The sequence below is a fragment of the Cucumis melo genome, chromosome 1 (genome assembly GCF_025177605.1).
Source record: "Cucumis melo cultivar AY chromosome 1, USDA_Cmelo_AY_1.0, whole genome shotgun sequence".
NCBI lineage: Eukaryota > Viridiplantae > Streptophyta > Magnoliopsida > Cucurbitales > Cucurbitaceae > Cucumis > Cucumis melo.
The window spans coordinates 18,704,549-18,725,959 of NC_066857.1; the positions used below are offsets into that span (position 1 = coordinate 18,704,549).

The following is a 21,411-nucleotide window of genomic DNA, read 5'->3' on the forward strand; positions in this document are numbered from 1 at the left end:
TTCAAAACAACCATATATATCTAAATATTTTCCTTATTTACTATATTTAAATAAAAGGACCTGAATGTATATATGTTAAAGCTTTTCATTTAAAATTATTTTCATTTAAAATTATTTTAAGAGATAAAATCAAATTTTTATGACTAACATAGAATTTTCAATTTTGTGTTTGTTATATATGTAATTTTTTTTAGAAAAATCAAATAGGTCAAAGTAGAGAATTAGAAAATTTAGGAATTTATTAAATACCTTAATTTGCTTAATTGTTTCTTTATAAAAGAAATACAAACTTATTTTCATTAAATACATTTATTTTCAAATGTTGGAGGACTTATAAGATAATTTTAAAAGTTAAAACACCAAATGAACATAATAATAAAAGTGGAAGGACTAAATAAATAATTAGAGTAAAATAAAAAGAATGGACAAATTGAATTGGAAATATTCATAGTTTTCCCATTCACAGATCACTCCAGCTTGGCTTCGTCTTTTGATCAGAGGGAGAGAGACCAGAAACCTCTCTTCTTCATCGATTCTCTCTCTCTCTCGATTTTCAACCGATTTGAATTCACCTCTTTCTCTTAACCATGCCTTCCCGCAGAAGGACCCTCTTGAAGGTCATCATCCTTGGGGATAGCGGGTGAGAATTTATTGTCTTCTTTTTCTCTTTTAGAATTTTGCTTTTGGGGTTGTTCGGATTCCTCTTTAATACTCAACAGATCGACCCAGATCGTTACTTCCTGAACTTAGGAGATACCCTTTTGTGGGTACTCAATTTTGCTGCCCTTTGATCTGGAGGGTATTCAAATGGGGGGTTTTAAGATTGAAGATCATTTGTGCTTGGATTTTAGATTGTTTGATGATTGGGGTTTTTTTTTCTTGCTTCTTATTTTTGTTGGGAGCACTTGCTTTATGACTTACTTTCTATTTTTGGGCTCTGTTGGTATACTTTTTGGAAAGTGACTTTTGTCTTGTTTGGTTGATAGTGTACTCAAACAAATTAGGCTGTTATTGAAGGTTCTAATGTGGGGAACTGACACGTTTGGATCAGTTAGTTGTGTAACTTGTGTTTAGTTTGTTCTATATGTGTGATATATGGTAATTTGAAGCTTTCTTCGTGAATTTGCAGGGTGGGGAAGACCTCTTTGATGAATCAGTATCCTGCTTGATTGTTGAATTAACAACGTTATAGTGCAGCTTTTGCCATTGAAGATAGTGATTCGAGAGTTTCTCTTTTTGTAACAATTCTTCTGTTTTATAGAATAACAATTTCTTTATTCTCTGTGTGGTTTACTTTAACTTTGAAAAACAGATATGTGAATAAGAAGTTTAGTAATCAATACAAGGCCACCATTGGAGCTGATTTCTTGACTAAGGAAGTACAATTTGAAGATAGACTTTTCACTTTGCAGGTTGGTGATTGGGAGACCTCGATTTGCTTATGCACCTGAATTTTTCATTAGTATAATTAGGTGAATTGTCTTGGATTGGATGTGATAAAAAAGTGCACAATAATGCCTAAGCAATTCATGTCGATCTAGTTTGTGTTGTTTCTGACAGGCATCGAAACTCAAACCATATAGTTTCCTTATGCTTAGTTTATTGTAGGGTTATGAACTTGATCAACCCATCTGAGCATACAAATTTCTTGGATGATCTCTTGAAAATGATAATATTGTTGTGTCTTAATCTTAATCATTTATAATTAGCAAGTTCTTGGCCATGGAGGCTGCATCTTCTCATGTAAGGACTCAGTTGAATTGTGGAACTTAGATGCTCTTTAGTGACATACATTCCTCTGAGCCTGGGATTTATTGCCTGGAGATTTAATATAAAACCATGAAGCTAGCAAGCAATGAAGAGATTTGGTCCATTCCATTGCTCAATTGCTAGAATTATAGTTTTTACTTTATGGCTTACAGATATGGGATACAGCAGGCCAGGAACGATTTCAAAGTCTTGGTGTTGCTTTTTATCGAGGTGCTGATTGCTGCGTTCTGGTGTATGATGTCAATTCAATGAAATCATTTGACAATCTTAACAACTGGCGGGAAGAATTCCTTATCCAGGTTCTGTTATATCTATGTTTATTATAAACTTGTTACTAGAAAGCCATTTACAGAAGAATTTTAGTAGGTTAAAAAGACTAAAAAAAACCCTGAACTTTTTTCTGATGGTTTGGCATATCCATCTTCAGGCAAGCCCTTCCGATCCGGAAAATTTTCCTTTTGTCGTTTTAGGAAATAAAGTTGATGTTGATGGCGGAAACAGTAGAGTTGTAAGTATTACCTAAATTTCAGTATTGTAACATGCCCTCTTTCTACGTTCAGTGGATAGTAAGCTGATTTTTTTTTAATGTTTTTCTGAATACTTCAGGTTTCAGAGAAAAAGGCTCGAGCTTGGTGTGCATCAAAAGGAAATATCCCGTACTTTGAAACTTCTGCCAAAGAAGGCATTAACGTAGAAGAGGCATTCCAATGCATTGCAAAAAATGCCCTCAAGAGTGGGGAAGAGGAAGAGATGTAAGTCCATATGCCAAACCAAATATTACTTAGAATCAAAACATATAACTAATTGCCCGTCAACTTGAACATAGGTTTGAATCCCCAACCTCGCATATAGTTAAACTGAAAAAGGAATTAACTTTAAGTCTCTCAGAACCACCCGTTACTATTCTTAGTTACTTGTTGTTATGTACATAAATAAAATATGAAGCAACTGTAAGCTACATTATCACGTTGGTCACTAAGCAATTACTTATCAGTTACCTTAACGGTTCCAACTTGACTTGATAAAGGTTTCGGTTGGGGATATTTCACCTACTGTTGTTCCCAAGGTTGGTGTTGCAGTGGTGCACATAGTAGAGGTGCAGGATCCTGAATCCATCCTATGCCCTGTAGCGAATGAAACAACGAATAATAGTTTACCTTTATCTATGGAATTAGTTAGTTTTTGTCCTGAGGTTGTAGATATGCCGAATCTAGTTCTTCCAAAATGGTTGCATTTTCTAATGGCTATTTTTCAAAATTCTCTAACTTGTTTTATTTCAAACTTCTTCCTACCATCAATACTTTGTTAGTTTTCTACTCCTGACTATTAACTTTAACTTTCACAAAACCTTTATTGATTGTCGGTTGCCATGGTACTGCAGATACTTACCGGACACCATTGATGTTGGGAGCAACAATCAGCCAAGATCATCTGGATGTGACTGCTGAGTTTATTACACTGAATTACCTCCTATTCTATTTCATTCTCCAGTAAAGCAAAAGGTCTTTTATAAAGGTCGTACAGACTTGGGCTTTCTATGCGTTCCTATTTGTACATTTTGGCTTTCCATTCGGAGTCCTGTCATTATGAATTCAGTTGTGTTTGGTCTTGCAAGTTGTGTTTACTGTCTTAGGTATATTCATTGTATCCGTCTGGTGTTTTGACTCTCTACCTGAGTCTCATTTGTTGATGACAATCAGTTTGTCGCATAAGTTTATGTAATTCTTCTCTTTAGTTAACTTTTTTGTGATTCTTGTTTATTTTATAGGATTTTGGTTCTTTTTTTTTCATGCTTTGGATCTTGCTCCAATATATTTTAAATCTGCGGCCAGGATTGTTTATGCCAAGGTCGCTGTTTTAATGCTTTACGTTAAATTAATGTGATTTGTAGACAGATGATAAAAGAAGAATCAAGAATAAAAAAGTTGAAAGTCTTCGCTTGGATAATAGGAGAAATGATCTGAAATGGCGTATCGAATAATTTTGATATGGAAATTTCAATCCGTTACCAGTTAGAGCAGTATTCCATTTTTCTGTAATTCATTTTGATTAAAAAGCAAAGGGAAGACAAACTAATTGAATAGATATAACATTGGTAATTGCTATTTCATCCAAAACTAAAATACAAACAAATGAACAAATAAAGTTGCAAACATAAATGTCACTTTTGGAGTCAATGGACTTACATTCCTTACAAGTTTTTTACTTGTAGAATACTAAATCTTCATCTACGTTGTATATGGATTAACTAGTAGAATACCAAAAATCCTAAATGAATAACCACTGCATATTAAATCCACTTCTTATTTTGACCCTTTATAAAATCCATTTCCTCATTTATCATCAGTCCAAACTCATGATGGTCATAAAGTTTCAAACAACTATATTTTCAACATAAACATAATCCAGGCATAAATGTACTTCTGAGATGAGACCACACAGCACATTTTATTAAACTAAAAAGAAAACATATTTCTCCAAAGTTTTTACTATGTATATTACGAAATGTCCAATCGAAAACCACTAAAGTGGTGAGATTTTGGAGAAGAGACAGCGGGCTGGTCAGCATACGAAGGGACTGTAAAGTCAGGTAAGCTACATTAGATTTTCTTTTCCTTCCAAATTTCAAAATGTTCCTAGTTGATTGAATATAATACAACATTAAAATCAAATAGGTTACACAGTAAACTGAAGTGAATTCTACTGTATTGAAATGGTTGCAATCTCAACATGCAAGCTAATGTTGAGTTTTACTTGGTCCCAACAGAAGAAAGTGTGTCCTGATTCGCAGGGCGAATTGAACTCCCAGAAATTGTTGTACTGCTGGTCGCATATTGGGGGTTAGGGTTAGTAGGAGCCATACCCGGCGGACCTGAAGTCGGTGGCCTTTGGGGTGTCATGCCCATTGGAGGCCTTGGGGCTGAGTTTGGAAAGTTCGTGGCCATTCTATTTGCTGGTAACGTCGGTGCCACACCTCGTGATGACGAAGCAGGTAGGCCGAGTCGAGCAGCAATTATCTGTGCACGTTCTTGGAAAAGCCTCTGCTTTGACCTGTCTAGTTGCTCCCTCACTCTCATTGTCACATTATCCATCTCGTTGAAGAATGCTAACTTGCTTTCCAACTTGTGCAGCTACAGAAAAGAGGGGGCAGTTTTAAGTTTCGTTAAAAATGTTTTTAGAAAATGAGAATAGGGAACGATGGTCTGGAAAAGGAAGTTGATTTCAATTGAGTTACCTGCTTTTCGATTAAGATCATGGCAAGTTGACGGATTTGGTCCTCTTCCTGATTAGCCAGTATTTTTGCCTTCACTGCAGCTGCAGACAGTGCTGTAACCGCAGCACACTTCAGCTTATCAATCTTTTCTTCTTTTTTACCTGTACTGTTGGAGTTTTCTTCTTTATTGTCCTTGCTTTGATTATCATCTGTTAAGGAACAAATAAAGGGTTAACAAAGGGTTGTGTTAACAAATACGGATTTGGAAAAGCCTTACATAAAGCTACAATAAAGAATGCATTTTCGTATACTTCTTGTTCTAGCCGAGCTTAACAAATGAAAATTCATGATTTTGCTGAGTGTGTTATCCTAAAAGTTCAGAAAATCAAGTATGATTATACACCACAAAATGTAAAGGGTGTTTCCCACACATTTAAAGATTCAGCACTCATAGGATCGAGGTTTGTAATGAGTGGCATATAATAGGCGAGAAATACTCTGAAAAAAAGGAAAAAGAAAGATAGGAAACCACACGAAGTTAACCATCTTCGGCACAAAAGACCACAAAAGACCAAGCCTGATTATAACGTCCAAATACTTTGTGGTCCATATATCTATAGTCTATAGTATATATAAAAGTCTCAATGTGGATAAACTTTTTTCTCTCCATGATACCCTTAAGTTTAGTTCTATGTTCCAAATGACTTTGATTTTCTAATAAATTCATTTTTAATTTTATCTTTTTTTGTAATATATATAATTATAAAAGGCATACCCTCTTCCACTACTTTTTGAAGAGTTGAAATGCAAATGGTTTTTCTTTTACATTTTAGAAATTAGTTACAAATTAAATATCTTATTAATTCTAATTAACAATACAAATTTAAAGACTCAAGTTGAAAATTTTTTGTAAACTTTTTTCTACTGTATAAAAGGCTTCCTTGATTTTTTCTACCAATATTGTTATTGAGAAATTTGGATTCATCTAATGGATTGTGTATTGGTATGCCGATCATTTAGCAAAAATACTATACATGCTGAAATAGCAATGAGTGATCATGCAGGAGAACAAGTTTTTCTTCCACGAATACCATTAAGCCCACAAAATGACAATGGATATTCATTCAAGTTCCAAGAGAAAACAATTTCACGATCATTTATGCTTTGCAATGACAATTACCAAAGCACAAGGAAAAACAATTCCTATATATCTTCCTAAAGAATGTGTTTTCTCATGGACAACTTTATGTTGCACTATCTAGAGGAATTTAAACGAAGACAACAAAAGTTTGGATCAAACCCATAGGTGATAATAAGTTACCTTCAAATTATACAAAGAAAATATTATTTATAAAGAAATCCTTTTTTGATATAAAAACTAAACGCGTCTACTTAATCTCATCAAGAGTAAAGAGCATTTTCAAACTACTATTTGTAGTTTGCATTTACTTAGGCTACACCATTGTCCCATCCACAAAAAGACTAAAAACTTGGGGTGGTGCAACCAAGAAGGAAAAAGCTGACAACCTCACTTTCCACCGCTTTCCCTTAAATAGTTACTCCATCACTATTTTTCATAAGAAACAAGAAGGCTGTATTCCAAAAGAGAACAAGAAATACAAAAAGGGTCAGGGGTTAGGGCACCGAAAAAAAATACTCCACGACCATTACTAACGATTGTTCATAGGTTCTGATTACAACAGAATTTCATATATAAAGAAATCTAAAAAGACATTATGTAGATGACTACCAAAAAAAAAAAGAGAACCTATCTGAAGGAACGCATATTACTTTCCTATCAAATGTGCCATAAAAGAGCTCTAAAGGCACATCTTCCAACAATCTTGACTTATGCATGAGTATCTTCCATACGCCAACAGCCCACCTTCTCACGGAGGAAAAAAGGAATTCTTAAGTTACCAGCCATGTAAATTCCATAATCAAGAAGATAAAGTCACAATGGAGGAGCAGATGATTAAAGGGTTTCCTCCATTTTTTTATGAGAAAAACAACTTTCATTACACAAAAAATAATGAAAGAATACTAGGGAATACTAGGGAATACAAGGGCATACAAGAAAAACCAACCTACAAAAACACTCCAACTAAAAGAAAGGGAACCAACTAAGAAGAATGCCACTAATGGAATAACTACAAAAGGTCATCGAAATCGAAGCCCAAAGGAAAACGTGAAATCTAATCAAAGACCAAACCTCACTATGATCCCTTTCCCTACCATGAAACACTCGATCATTCCTCTCCCCCAAAATATCCGACAAAATAGTGCACATCCCAACGATCCATAAGAAACCCCCTCTCTCTGAAGCCTCGATAAGAAAGGAACTCCTCGATCCTCGCACGAACACCCCTATGACCAACCAGCATGGCTAACACCGAACCCCTGCAACGAACTTCTTGAAAGTGAGTTTCTGTTCATGGCTGCCATCTTCAAATGCAAGGTAGATCATCTTCCCATTATCTACCTTGGTCTATCTTTGGGAGGATACCCTAAACAAACTTCTTTTTGGCAACTGGTGATCGAAAAATTGATACAGAGGTAGATAAATGGAAAAGATTCAATCTATCAAGAGGGGGAAGAACTACCTTATGTAAGTCGGTTCTCTCCAACCTTCTCACCTATTACGTGTCTACTTTTCTAATGCCTGAAGGAATCATTTCAAAACTTGAAAGAATTCTCAGGAATTTCTTTTGGGAGGGAAACAAAGGCAGCAAAATTAATCAATCTTGCTAGATGGGAAACGGTCACCAGAGATTTGGTGGATGGTGGTCTTGGTTTAGGAGGGTTCACAGCAAAAATTTTGGCCCTTTTAGCTAGATGGGGCTGAAGCTACTTGGGGGAAGAAGACTCTATGGTGTAAAGTGGTAAGAATCATACATGGCAAAGATACTTTTAATTGGCATACTGCATGCAAAGAAGGAAAATGGTTGAGAAGCCCTTGGGTTAGATTTCCAGATCATGGCTGAAAATAGATGCTTTAGCAACTTTTAGATTGGGAAATGGTAGGACAGCCTTTTGACTAGACCCATGGGAGAGTGAAATTCCTTTTAATTCCGCCTTCCATCGACTTTTTAAAATTCCCCTACTCCCCAATGGCACGGTTGCTGATCACTTGGACTTTTCATTGGCATCATGGTCAATTATTTTCCGTCGTTTGCTAAAAGATGAAAAAATAATAGAACTCCCATCACTTCTTAGTAAAATTGTAGATAAAAGCCCTTCTGAAAATCAAGACAGCCTAGTCCCTTACTCATCACTTATCCCCTTCCTCCCTTCCGAACAAACCACTCTATAAAGCTATTTGAAAATTTGACAACCCGAGAAGGGTGAATATTTTGTTTTGGATTTTGATGGTGAGAAATTTGAGTGTATCCTCAGTTATGCAACATAACTGCCTAACAGCTACCCTCCCCCTCCATTTGCCTGTTTTGTCTACAGAATAAAAAACTCACTACACTTGATTCATCTTTCGTAAATATTCAGCATCGTGTTAGGAAAACATTTTTTAAAGAATTTAATCTATCTTGGGTTTTTGGAGCAGATTTTAAAGACAATGTGAAGACCTTATTAAGAGGTTCCAACTTGCATAAAGAAGCCACACTACTATGAGAAAATGCGGTCAAAAAGGAACCAAACAGTCTTTCTTGATAAATCGATGGGTTGTTTTGATTGTTTTGATATAGCACATAGAAATGGTTCTTCTTGGTGCACCCTCTCAAAACTTTCCAGCAGCTACACAATCCAAGATCTCAACTTAAAATGGAGAGCTTTTATCTTTCCACGTTTTATTTTATTCTGTTGATACCCTCTCTTCCCTTTATTATGGTGCTTCTCTTTGTACTGAACTCCTTTAGGCCTTATGGAGGGGGAGGGCTTAAAGATTCATTATCATGTCTTAGTATTGAGTTTATTTTTCCATTTTTGCTTTTGTCCTTCTGGATATGATAAGGTAGTTAAGGGGATGTCGACCTAGTTGAGATGTCCGAGTGTAACTACTGATCCTTATTTATTGCTTAGCTCTTCTATAACTCTCTTGCACCTGGAGCTATTCTCTTTTTATCTATAAATAAAGAGATCCATTTCTGTTTCAAAAAAAAAAAACTCTACAAAGCACAAGCATACGGGCAATCCTAAAAAAGCTGATCAAGGTCTTCCTTCGCCTTCTGACAAAGCAAAGTAGCAAAAAGGCCCAACAAGAGTAGACCTCCTAACAAGCCTATCCACCCAGGGGGAGCCCTAGATACGATGAATGGGAACCAAAAGGTCAAAGCTCTTGAATTCCACCCTGGGGGAGCCCTAGATATGACGAAGGGAAAGAGCCAACCTTGCAATCAAACATCCCCGCCCATGTCTGCAACCTAAATTGATCTGTGTTAATACCAAAAATGGAACATTTGCTCCTATTAATTTTTAACCTAGACAAATTTTTAAAGAAAGCCACCATATGGTTAAGAATGAGGAGGGACCCCTCTTTTCTAGAACAGAAAAGCATAGTATCATTTGTGAATTGAAGAGGCAACAAGGCAACTTCATTCCTTATAACCTGAAAGAATCAATAATGTTTCCTCCCACCCCTATAAATAATCCGACTTAAAACATCCACCAGAAAAGGAGATACAAGATCCCCTTGTCTTAAACCTCTAGAGGCTTGAATCAACCCTATTGGGTTTCCATTAATGAGAATAGAATATTTCACATTTCTTACACATTCCCATCCACTTCTCCACTTATAGCCAAACCCTTTTTTCATCAAAACTCTATCCAAAAAATCCCAATCCACATGATCATACACCTTTTCAAAATCAAGCATAAGCAACACACCTTCTCTTTTCCTCGATTTGTACTCCTCAATAGCTTCATGCAATAATGGGTTGATCCAAAATCTGCCTTCCCACCAAAAAGGCACCTTGGGCCTAGTAGATGGCATTACTTTTCTTAATCGATTAGCAAGAACCTTAGCCAAAATCTTATGAACACCGGTAATAAGACTAATAGACCTAAAATCCTTGACCCTATAAGTGTTATTCTTTTTAGAAATCAAGCAAATGAAGGTTTCCACCAACGAGCTATTTAAAATACCTCTTTCATAAAACTCATTAAACATTCTCTCCAAATCACCTTTGACCAAATTCCAATTTTCCTAAAAGAAAGCAAGAGAAAAGCCATCCAGAAACTAAAATGAACCTTCTTAATCTCTTCCATGGTAAAAGGACTCACCAAATCCTCATCCTCCCTAGTCGAGATAAGGCTCCAATCAATACCTTCCACAAACGCTTGGCCCTAACTTCAGAATTTTAAAGGCTTGAGAAGAACTTAATGATTTCCTCCTCAATCACCTTACCATCTCTTGTACTCTGCCCATTGTCTAACAACAAAAGGCCTATATGATTCTTGTTCCTCTACCACTCACCATTCTACGGAAAAAGCCAATATTACAATTCCCATCCTTAGCCCACTTGATTTCAGCTCACATTTTCCTTCCTAATCAACTAAGGAAGGTCCCTTTTAAGTTAAACCTCTCCTCCTTAAGAGCATTATCCAAGGAACCTTCCAACTACATAGCATCAATCTCGTCAATCCTAGCCACAATCTCCTTTTTAAACTTGATATCTCCAAAAAAAAAACCTCTCTATTCCACTCTTTAAGCTGATTATTTTAAACTCTCAACTTTTCCATAAACCAATAGCCCTTCCATCTTCCTTGAACAAGGACATTCCATCAAGCCAAAATATTAGCTTTGAAAGAAGGGTGATCAAGCCACATATTCTCAAACCGGAAAGGAGACGGACCCCAATTCAGAGAACCCAAAGAAAGAAAGATAGGCCCATGGTCTGAAGCAATTCTCGACCCTCCTGATTGCCTAGGGATACCATACCTCTCAATCTAATCCTCCTATAAGAGAAACCTATTGATCCTCGTTGCAGCCCAACAGTTTGCCCAAGTAAACTTATCCCCAACTAAAGAAGGATAAAAAAAGACCGCTATCGTCAATGAACTTATTAAACATTCTCAAGATCTAGTAATTCTCCCACTAGAAGCATTTTCATCGGAGGACCGAACAACGTTGAAGTCTCTTGCCAGACACCACCTCAAGCCACAATAACTATAAAGATCCCTTAACTCCTCCTAAAACAACCCCCTTCCTCTAATTCTCGGGGGACCGTAGACTCTAGTAACCAAAAAACTTCACTATCACTATCCACAAAAGCAACAGAAATGGAATGTCTACCCCTAACCACCTCTATGGCAACATACGATCTCGAATTCCACATTAAAAGAATCCTTCCTAACAACCCCTCGGCTTCTAGGACCTCCCGCTCCACCCTCATGACTAGCAATAGTCCTACAAAACTAACTTCTTTTAGTTTCCATGAATGAGTCAATATCCTGACACTTTTGGTTGAGCACCTCCTTAACCAACTTCCTTTTTACTCTGACCCACCAAACCTCTAACATTCCAAGAAACATTTTTAACATTTTAACAAAGAAGGCCCCGCCTCCTTAGAGGCTTTCTTGCTCCTGTAATTCACCGAACTATCCAATTTCCTTAACTCCCTAGAAAGCTAAAGGTTTCCTCCATATTCAAAAGCACCCATCCCACAACTCAAAAGTGAAAGGGACCACCTCCCAAACTTTTAGTTAATCCATCGTTATTAACCATAAACAAAGTTTTGTTTTGAATCTAGCAATTCTATGAAAGAAAGGTTACAATCTTTCCATCCTAGACGACACTTGATTTCTCACGCCAACTTGTTTCTTCTTCTGTACAAGCAACTCATACACACTTAGATACTTCCCTACTCTCTCAAGTCTCAACTTGCTATAAATTCTTCAAGAGAATTAAGTCCATTATGCCATTAAAATTTTATTGTTCCTCATAGGTTACGAAAATTTCACTAAAGAAGGAGACACATTCTAACACTCACAATAAGGACCTAAAGGAAGAAAGCCTTTTCATGAATTTCAAGCCTTCCCGTCTTCTCATTTGTTTTCTCAAATTCTTTCAGAAAAAAGATTTAGAATTTTCTAAGTTTGCAAGTTTCTAGCTTTTCTCGGATTTTTGACAGTTCACTAGAAGGAAATGTGGAACAAATGTTAGGAGGAACTTATATCAAGGGAAGAACTAAAAGTTGTGGATTAAGCCAATACTAATTATGGAACATTCTGTTGGAAAGAAATAATAGGAGAATTAATGAGCCAGTAGGTGGGGGTGGGGGATTAGATTGTTCAAAACTAGACCGTTCAAGATTCAGGGTTATTCTTTTTGTCCAGTTGGGATATTTCCTTTAGGATGGATCTGAGATTTTGCGATTATACGTATGAAAACTGGTTGGTTTATGTGAATTATATTCAGGGTAGTTTGTAGAACTTATTTTCAGTTTTGAAGATCTCTTTAGCAACTATTGTTACTATTGTTCTGTTTTGAGGTAAAAAAGAGTCCCACTTTCCTCCGACATCACTTAACTACCACTGAGAAATAGATTGCTAATCTAAATTTTAAATCTAGGACAAGAGTCCCAGCCGATATGCATCAAGAAGAAAGTGAAACAAACCAAAGTGATCCTGGGATAGATTGCATAAACCCATGAAACAAATATTACACATCGTACGGATAATATTCAGGTGCAGCGAACTGCAATGGAACGCATGAAAAGCTATGCAAAAGTTCTTATTCATAAGTGAGGGATCCAATAAGTCACACTAATGACTCATCCACGGAAGTCTTGCCTAAGTAGATCTAGAGAATCTGCCTTCATTGGACTCTTCAGTGGGAAGCCTTGTCAAATCATAACCACTGACTAAACACCAGCACTAAATGCACAGACCAAGCCGACCTCTAGCTCCTCCTAGAAACAATCCCTCTCCCTATACCTCGAAGGACCATAAGCACATTTATGGAAGTGAAGGAATAAATTCTATAATCCATGAGTCCCATGCAAGGAAGGTAGTGACTTGCATACAATTAAGATACCTCCAGAAAAACGACCTTTCTAAATGCTATGAGTGGAATCCCATGAACCCTCTTAATGCTTTGTCTCTTAAACAAGTCATGCTTATCTTCAGATAATTTCCTGAAAAGTCTCCAGTAGTCCAGTTAACATTCCTCCCTAAACATGAATTCAAAGAAAGATTTCCAAGAAAAACATTCGATGAAATTCTTCTAGAGATTCAACATAAGATCCATCTGATCATTTACTAATCCATTTCGACTCTTCCTTCCACAGAAAATATTGTGGAAAAATTTGAGTTAAATTCCTGTGTTTGAACCATTAAGGTTTAACTTTAACACTTGAACATTTTATTTGGACAATTCTTCTCTGATATGCAACCTTTCCCAATTCTGCTTTCATTTCAAGCATCTTTGGTCTAAACAACTTGGATCCTTAGATTACACAATCTCTTTTTTCCCAATACCCAACTCTTTTTCGTCAGCACACTTGTTTATTCAGTTCCACGATTCATGACCACTACAAGTTTTTTCATGGAGGAATGTCCAAGCAAACCATAGAAACCTTGCCAACCTTACTCCTGAAAATAAAAAGAAGGATAAGAATTTACAACTAGCCAAAGGCTATTTCCAATTTGAACTAAGAACTATGCACAATGATCAAACTCGGTTCTCTTGCGTACAAGCATTCTCAAATCTGGAGGAAAGAATCCTCCTATTGGCAAGCAGATAGAAATCCATTTTACTTTTGTTTTAAATTTTTATTTTTTATAGGAAATGATAGAGGATGAAACTAATCACAAAAAGTCAAACAAAGCAGCCTAAGGAGTATGGGAATTTTTATTATTATTCAAAAAAAAAAATAGTTCAACCAAACATCTGAAGATGAAGTATCTCTAACCTTTTGATTATGGCATAAGCTTTAACCACTTGAATTACTCAGATTACTGGGGCAGGAGATCAGGTAGATAGAGGTCTATCATGCCTGTAATGAACAAGGTTTTCTCTAGAGCTCAGACAAAATGAATTTGGCATTAAGACGTTGGACATCCAAGTTCAGTATTCGTAGGAAACTTAATAAAAAGTCCTGCATTCCTTTTGCAGTTCTTGATGATCTTTTTTCCCCCAGAAACATACATCAAAGTATTTGAGAAAGTTCCTAAAAAAAATCAAAATCAATAGGAAATAACTAGTATTCCCCATTCTCTTAGGACGAGCAAGCTTTGAAAAGCCTTGAACAATTTCACAAATGGATTTGGAGATATCATTTTGAAAGGGGGGCTTTATGGAGACACATTATTGACGCTAAATAAGGATCTTCTGTTCAACCTCGTCGTAGCTATCTAAATCAATTTAAAGGCCCTTGGAAACATATAGTTGAACAGGTGGAGATTATTCATCAAAACATTGTCAATATCATTGGCAATGATGAGGGGTCATTCATCAAAATATTGTCAATATCATTGGCAATGATGAGGGGTCATTCATCAAAATATTGTCAATATCATTGGCAATGATGAGGAGTCGTCCTTTTGGTCTGATAAAGTTGGGTTGGTTCATCCTCCCCCCTTAAGGGTTTCCTCACCTTTATTCTCTTATCAATTGGAAGTGGGTGACCATTGCTCATTGTTGGAAGAGTGAACACAAGGATTGGGACCTTGGTTTGAGGCCTAACCTAATTGAAGCTATTGAGTGGTCTATTTTATCCACTTTGCTGCACCTCCGTCGAGACCTATGATTGAGAACTGTAGGAAATGGGTTCTCGATAAATCTAGTCAGTTTTCTTCTAAATCTCAATCTCATTATCTTGCCTTCGAGGGGAACACCCACCATGCTGCCTTCTACAAAATATATGGAGGGGTCTATACCAAAAAAGGTTCGGTTTTTTCAATTGGAAGTTAGCCGTGGCAGCGTTAATACAACCGACACCCTGATCCAAAAACCTCCCTGGATTTTTTCTTGCCCGAGTTGGTGTGTTTTATGCCATAAAAGCTGCAAATCCCTTATGCACATCCTGGATGACACCTTCAGCCTCATAAATATGCTTCTACGCGGTCATCCATTTAAAAAGGATGGAGAGACTTTATTCTGCATCATCAAAGGCTTTCTTCGGTTCATCTGGAAAGAGAGGAATCATCGCATCTTAAAGGGCATGGATATGGACTTCATTTTATTCTTTGATCACATTTGTTATACATCTCTCTCTTGGTATAAACTCACTTCTTAATTTTGTAATTACAACATCACTGCTCTTTCATCATCTTGGAATAGTCTGATGTAATCTTTCATGGAACATGGTGCTCTTTTGTAATTCCATTCATCAATGAAATATTGATTAAATGTTTCTCTTCAAAAAAAATATTGAAAAATGTAACCTGAACTGGTGGAAGGTCCAAAAATACAAAATTAGAACGGGACATGTACCTGCTCTTCTTTCAACAGCTGAATTTGGTTTGACTGGTTCTGTACTCGCATTCTCTTCTGAGGGCAAAGAATCAGAGACCTTGTTTGGTCCCTGGTTAACCAAAGATTTAGATGTTTCAGTTTGTCTAGCCTCATTCTTATCATGAGAATCGGACACCATAGCTACATCGTTTGAGGCTTCTTTCACAGAATTAGCAGAACTTATTGGTTGAGGCTCATCCCCAGATGATAAACGTTTTGTCTCATCATCTACTTCTTTTGATGTTTTGGCAGAATGAGGTGGAACTTGTTTCTGAATCTCAGATTTTTCAGCATGCTGCAAATCTGACATATGTACATCATTTGATGACAACGTTGATTCTAATGGTTTTTCAACAGTAGTTCCTTCTCCCGACGTTTCAACTGGATTTGATGTCAATTTTGATTCTAAATTTTCAGATTCCTTCACAATGCCTGTCTTTTCATCCTTCAGCAATTCTTTTTCCCCCAATTCTTTCAAATTACTAGATGTGTCTGAACCATGATTGATGATTGGGTTGTGTTCTCTAATAGCATCTGAAGAATTTCCATTCTCCGTTGTTTCCTTTGTCACAGATTCCCCACTTTTGTTATTACTGTTATTAGTTGATAAGGCTCTGTCATCTAAGACTGAAGTAGAATTGTCTTCACTCTGTTTTGCACTCTCTTCCTTATCATTTTTCTGAGCTTCCACATTGTCGACACTGCAAAAGAATGAGTGGGATCAAAAAACAGGAACAAACTGAAAGAAGCATGCCAAGTTGTCTCATGTACCTCTCTAAATTATCTTGTGCCTTCTTGTCATCCGGTGGATCTTCTAAAATAAAGCAGTGCCTTGTAGCCAGTTCTAAACTGGGAGATTTCTGAGATATGCTTTTCAAAGAGAAACGAGCTGAGGCACTGGCAACATCTGATCCAACTAAGCGTGCAAGGAATGCAGCCTGAAAAGCAAATGTTTAAATAGTTAAACATCCAGGAATGAAATTTATGATTTGAAGGAGTGTTAATTCCAGGAAAAGAACAAAGAGTACAGGATTCAGCCTTTCTGCTCCACCTATAAATATGATAAGTATGATAATAACTAAACAGAAGGTAAACCTGAGCAACGACAGAAGCCAATGAACGAGAACTTGTAACTACCAAAACTTGGTTCATCTACAAATACATATGACAAAGCAAAATTCTGGAATGCTAAGGCAGGCTCAAGATAAGCCTTCGCTTTCTAGTGTAGAGAATTTGAATTGAAATATATAAGAAGAAAAGAAAAACAATAGCAAGAGACTAGAATCAACAAAGCTAGCATACACCTCCAAGCAAAGTAGAAAATTTCATACAATGTGAACCTCAAATTGCTCCTTTGCAGTCTGGTCATCTTATAGGTTAACAGAAACTAAGATGCCTGCCATGTCATCGAAAAGATCCATCACGTAAAACATTGACTTACAAAAATTGAAGAAAATTCCAGAAACAAGTTCAATAGACAGAAGAAGCCAATTGGTTTGCTGCACAAATCTCAATACTGGTTTTCTTTTAGATTGTTTTTTATAGGAAAGTGAGGAACTTTGAAACCATCAGACTTATTCCTAACCTGATTCAGAGCAGCAATGAATTAACCACATATCGATCAGAGAAAACGACAAAGGACAAAAGAAAATCTACTGTAGCTGGTTTGAAATGTACCAACGGATAAAAATCAATCAAAATCAACCAAAAAAAATTTGGACGCCTGCCTATTTCATTAGTTCTTGTGTTCTAAATTTCCACTTACCAGTGCCATGACAGGGTTCCCTACATCAGCAAATGAAAGTGAGTGCTCAGGTGTTAATACATAACCAATAGCTTCAAATGCCTCCCTCAAAGCATTCAAGGCAATGTCTTCAGAAACCTTCTGATCACCATCTTTTGATGTGGACTTGACTAATGAACCTTTTCCTTCCACATCCTCTGATTTTGGATTATCCTGCCCAACTTTTACCTCACCTGTATCTTCCTTGCTCACATTTTCTACACTCGAAGCCTCTTTTCCAGTAGCCTTATTATCCACGGATTCAGTGATATCAGAAGGAACTGAGGCATCATTTTCAATTAAAGGTGGAACAGTAGTTTCTTTTCCACCAACTTCAACATTGCCCTCCGATTCAAGAAAGGTATCCTCAATTGGCATTTGAATGAAGTGCAATATGCATTGGGCTTTTGTTTTGGTGGCCACATGTTCTGCAATCTCATTCCAGTTTTCCTTATAAAGCTCTAAAGCCTCAAGGAGGAGGAGAGTTTCCTGATCTGTCCACTTACCTCCACTAGCACCAGGAACCCCAGCAGACTCCATGAGAATAAAATCTGATGAAGACATATCGGAATCAAATTTCCCATTGTTAAAGCACTCCGAACATAAATCAAAATCTGCCTGTCAAAGATGAATATTATTAGTCGATATGTATTTAAATATATATATGTAACTTTTGACTTATCAGGCAACTGATGAAATTTAATGTCATGATTTTGCATCCATGTGATTCTAAAATTGGTGTTTGATATTTTAACAATGAATTGTTTAAGGAAAGGAATTTCAAATTGAAAACCAAACTGCTGCTGAGTTCTGCATGATGTGAGGGACACAAAGATTCCCTTTTGAAATTCAAGATCAGAAGGCCGATACTCATTAGAATTTTAAGGGAAAGGCCAAAGGGGCATTCTTATCTCCTTCCCCTTAGGCTGTTCCTTGCTTGTTAATAAAATTCCTTTATTTCTTATTAAAAAAACAAAATTAAACAAAAAACAAAACAAAAGGAAAACCAACCCGCTTCTGGCAGTGGTAACGTTTGCGAGAGCAATCACCAGAGCACGAGTTACAGTGGTACTCAACAGATGGACCCTCAGGCCTCACAATCTCTTCAGAAATTGCAGATTCTCGAAGCAATCTAGGAGGAGCTGCAGTGGTGGCATTAATTTTTGGGACAACAGATGGGCAGGATTCCAATGTTTCAAAGTGAAACAACTTCTCAACCAAAGAATCCTTTTGATTTTCATCATTAACATCATTTGTTGAAATTGAATCTGTGGCTGGGAAAGGGTGAAAATTAATCAAACCCCAATGGTCTAGAAACTCCATCACCTCCTGCCTAGCATCTAGTTCTCCAACTTCTAGTTCAGATAAATCTTTTGATTCAATCTGTGTACTAGGATTTGCATGGAATTTTTTCATAATCCAATTACGTATCTCAATATAAATATCGGGACTTCGATTAGCAACCTTTCCACTGAAAAAAGTAGACAATGTGCGTTCCTCAATTGGATGGACTTTTGTCCATGAAAACCAACCTGAAAATAAAGATTAATCAATAATCAACAAATTTATAGATCTCTTGTTCTCTCTCTTAAATTACCAATTGACTCAAAAGCTTAAATTTATGGGTGAAGACGAATTTATTAATATATCATTCAACACTCCTGTCACTTGTGGGTTATGACGAATGCACCACAAGTAGAAATCTATTTTAATTGAGAAAGAAAAAACAATGCAGGGGACGGACGTTTCCTGAACTATCTGCTCTAATACTATCTTAAGTCACCAACTGACCTAAAAGCTTAAGCTTATGGGCAAAGAAGAATTTAATATTATATCATTCAATACTCTCTTTACTAATTAAACTGAAAGAAAGAAAGCCTTGGATTAAACTTGTTTCAGGAACCAGAAAGGAAGGAAAAAAATTTGTCAAGCATGGAAGAATTAAACTTATTGCATGGCCGGTTATTCTAAGGTAGCACTAGGCCCACCAGATAACTTCTCCCGTTACATATTGTAGATAATTAAGATGTTCAGAAACAAACCATGCACAAGAAATAGAAGGCCAGCCAGAAGAAAGGAAAACAGAAAATAATGATTGGGACTCCTCCTTAAGCCCATCAAGAAGTTCTGTCTACCAATTCAAGACAGCAGAAATCTAAATATTTCACATATCAGAATGTTTTCCACAAGGTAATCATGCTCAATTTGAAACTCTCAACCCCCACACAAATCAATTATTGAAAACTAATGCACCATTAAAATGAAATCTGAGTACTGTAGAGCAGCTATACTATTAGGCGGCCACTGCTGCATAAATGACTAACTGAGGACCAATAAATTTGCAATGTCGAAAGCTTACATCTTGAGGTTAATGCAAAAATGCATTGGGCCATTAGACTTCCATGACACAGACAACTGAGGCAAACAAAACACGTCATTGAATTACAAAATAAAATCACACATACAAAATTAATTAATAATTTGAAAGTTTTTTCTGTCAAGGTACTTAAACACCAAAGCCCCCAACCCTAAATTTTCTCCTCTACTCTAAGCTCTTTGCGTGATAATACACTGAAAAGATGACAGTATAATATTTGCACGCATTCATCAGAAGCAGCATGGCTTTGGAAACCATAACATAATTTGACATTTAAAAGGTTTTCTACTAGATGAGGAATAGAACAAAGACACAAAAGAGCTAGAAAGTTGTGAAATTGAAAGGTGCCTAATTTCCAGTTGTTTAAACCATCCTTCTGCACAATCACCCGGAAACTATCAGATTTCAGAAGTCTTAAATTTGTCGCATTTACTTCCAATACTATCACAGTTTCAGAAATGAAGGAGCTCAACATTCAACTATTATTTCTCCCTCACCATTTCCTAAACTACCCTCGTTTTGCTAAGAAATTCTTCACCAAATGAAAAGATACACTAAACTTCCTTTGAAACAGATTGACGAAGCCAAATGTACGTTTAAATATGTATCGCTAATTACAAGAAAGAAAATTGAGAAGCTTTTCTGCAAGCCATATAAATACCAAGCCCTTACTTCAAAATTTCCCCCTATTATTCCATTTTTTCAACATGGAGGTCATTTCCACAAACCCCCACAAAACTTTGCACAAATCAGGATCTCGCAAAAGAGTAAACCGAAACTCACCACAATGATTCGGAACAACATGAACTTTTGCACCTCGAGATTTAATAGCTTCGAAATCAGCTTCAAAAGACGCCTCCAAATTCGCCAATCTAGTCGCCTTGCTCAATTCCTCCGCCGCAGAAACTAACGCATCTCCACGCTGAACTTCGGAATGAAGTAAAGAGCCGTCCGCCTTAACTGATCCGGGAGCAAGACCTCCAGCCGCGTTAACCGATGCTGCTCCAGGGACATTGTTAGGGCCAAGCCGAGCTCGGGTGAAGGGGCCGTTATGATTTGGAGGATGGGAAAGCGCAGATTTGTCGCGAGTAACACGTTTGGAAGGAGCGGATAAGGAGTTAGAGGCACCGAGAGCGCTAGCCTTTCGCTTGTGAGCTCCAGCACGACGGCGAGAAGAAGGCGGCTCCGATGAGGAAGAATCGGTGGTATTGGAAGGTATATTGGCGGTGTCGCGACGCTTGTCCTCCATGTGAGGACTTGGTTGGAGGTTGGTGGATTCAGTGGAAGAAGAAGATGATAGTGTTTGGTATTGAGAACACCATTTTTGCCGATTATATTGTTGCTTCTATGATACATTGAGAACTTGCGATTCCAATTTTTTGCTTCCATAAAAGGAGGGGAAAATGCAAATTCCATTTTTTTACAAAACTTTACTGAAGGTTAAATATTAAATTAATTAAGGTTGAAGAATACTTTTGTCTCCAAACTTTTATTAATTGGAAATTTAGTATCAGAATATTTGTACTTAACAATTTAGTCTTAAATTTTACCATTATCTGACCATTCAATTTTTATGGCCCATTTGATAACGTTATTGTTTCCTGTTTCTTGTTTTTTTGTTCTTTGTTTTAGGTTTTATGTTTCTTCTTTTTCAGAACAAGAAACATAGATGTATTTGATAATTGTTTATGTTTTTTGTTTATTGAAAAAAAGAAATAGAAACAAAAAATGTACTTGATAACGGTTTCTTGTTCACTGATTTTCTTCAATATTTATTTTTTATTTTATTCACATATAATTCAATTAAAGATTAAACAAAAATATATGTCATCCATTAAACATAAAAAATAAAATTA

At 36.6% G+C, this 21,411-nt stretch overlaps 2 protein-coding genes across 2 annotated transcripts; one reads left to right on the forward strand and one right to left on the reverse strand.

Annotated features, from left to right (window-relative positions):
* The first annotated feature begins 425 nt into the window (after positions 1 to 425).
* Positions 426 to 3,509, forward strand: LOC103489588 (ras-related protein Rab7). Its single transcript, XM_008448816.3, has 7 exons — positions 426 to 640; positions 1,130 to 1,156; positions 1,313 to 1,412; positions 1,923 to 2,069; positions 2,198 to 2,278; positions 2,377 to 2,522; positions 3,152 to 3,509. Exons 1-7 carry the CDS (start codon positions 588 to 590, stop codon positions 3,216 to 3,218), a joined length of 621 nt encoding a protein of 206 aa, XP_008447038.1. The 5' UTR covers positions 426 to 587; the 3' UTR covers positions 3,219 to 3,509.
* A 679-nt stretch (positions 3,510 to 4,188) lies between these two features.
* Positions 4,189 to 20,938, reverse strand: LOC103489589 (SWI/SNF complex subunit SWI3D). Its single transcript, XM_008448817.3, has 7 exons — positions 20,339 to 20,938; positions 18,190 to 18,710; positions 17,161 to 17,796; positions 16,167 to 16,333; positions 15,375 to 16,096; positions 5,006 to 5,193; positions 4,189 to 4,901 (listed from the first exon to the last, which is right to left on the reverse strand). The coding sequence occupies exons 1-7, from the start codon at positions 20,802 to 20,804 to the stop codon at positions 4,521 to 4,523; spliced, it is 3,081 nt and encodes a 1,026-aa protein (XP_008447039.1). The 5' UTR covers positions 20,805 to 20,938; the 3' UTR covers positions 4,189 to 4,520.
* Positions 20,939 to 21,411: the final 473 nt, after the last annotated feature.

Excerpts from the sequence above, each read along its gene's own strand:
- LOC103489588 (XM_008448816.3), top strand. The coding sequence starts at position 588 with ATGCCTTCCCGCAGAAGGACCCTCTTGAAGGTCATCATCCTTGGGGAT. Across the intron at positions 641-1,129 it reads ATCATCCTTGGGGATAGCGG|GGTGGGGAAGACCTCTTTGA; the intron begins GTGAGAATTTAT and ends GTGAATTTGCAG. Across the intron at positions 1,157-1,312 it reads AAGACCTCTTTGATGAATCA|ATATGTGAATAAGAAGTTTA; the intron begins GTATCCTGCTTG and ends TTTGAAAAACAG.
- LOC103489589 (XM_008448817.3), bottom strand. The coding sequence starts at position 20,804 with ATGGAGGACAAGCGTCGCGACACCGCCAATATACCTTCCAATACCACC. Across the intron at positions 16,334-17,160 it reads GGAACCCTGTCATGGCACTG|GCTGCATTCCTTGCACGCTT; the intron begins GTAAGTGGAAAT and ends TTTGCTTTTCAG. Across the intron at positions 16,097-16,166 it reads GCACAAGATAATTTAGAGAG|TGTCGACAATGTGGAAGCTC; the intron begins GTACATGAGACA and ends ATTCTTTTGCAG.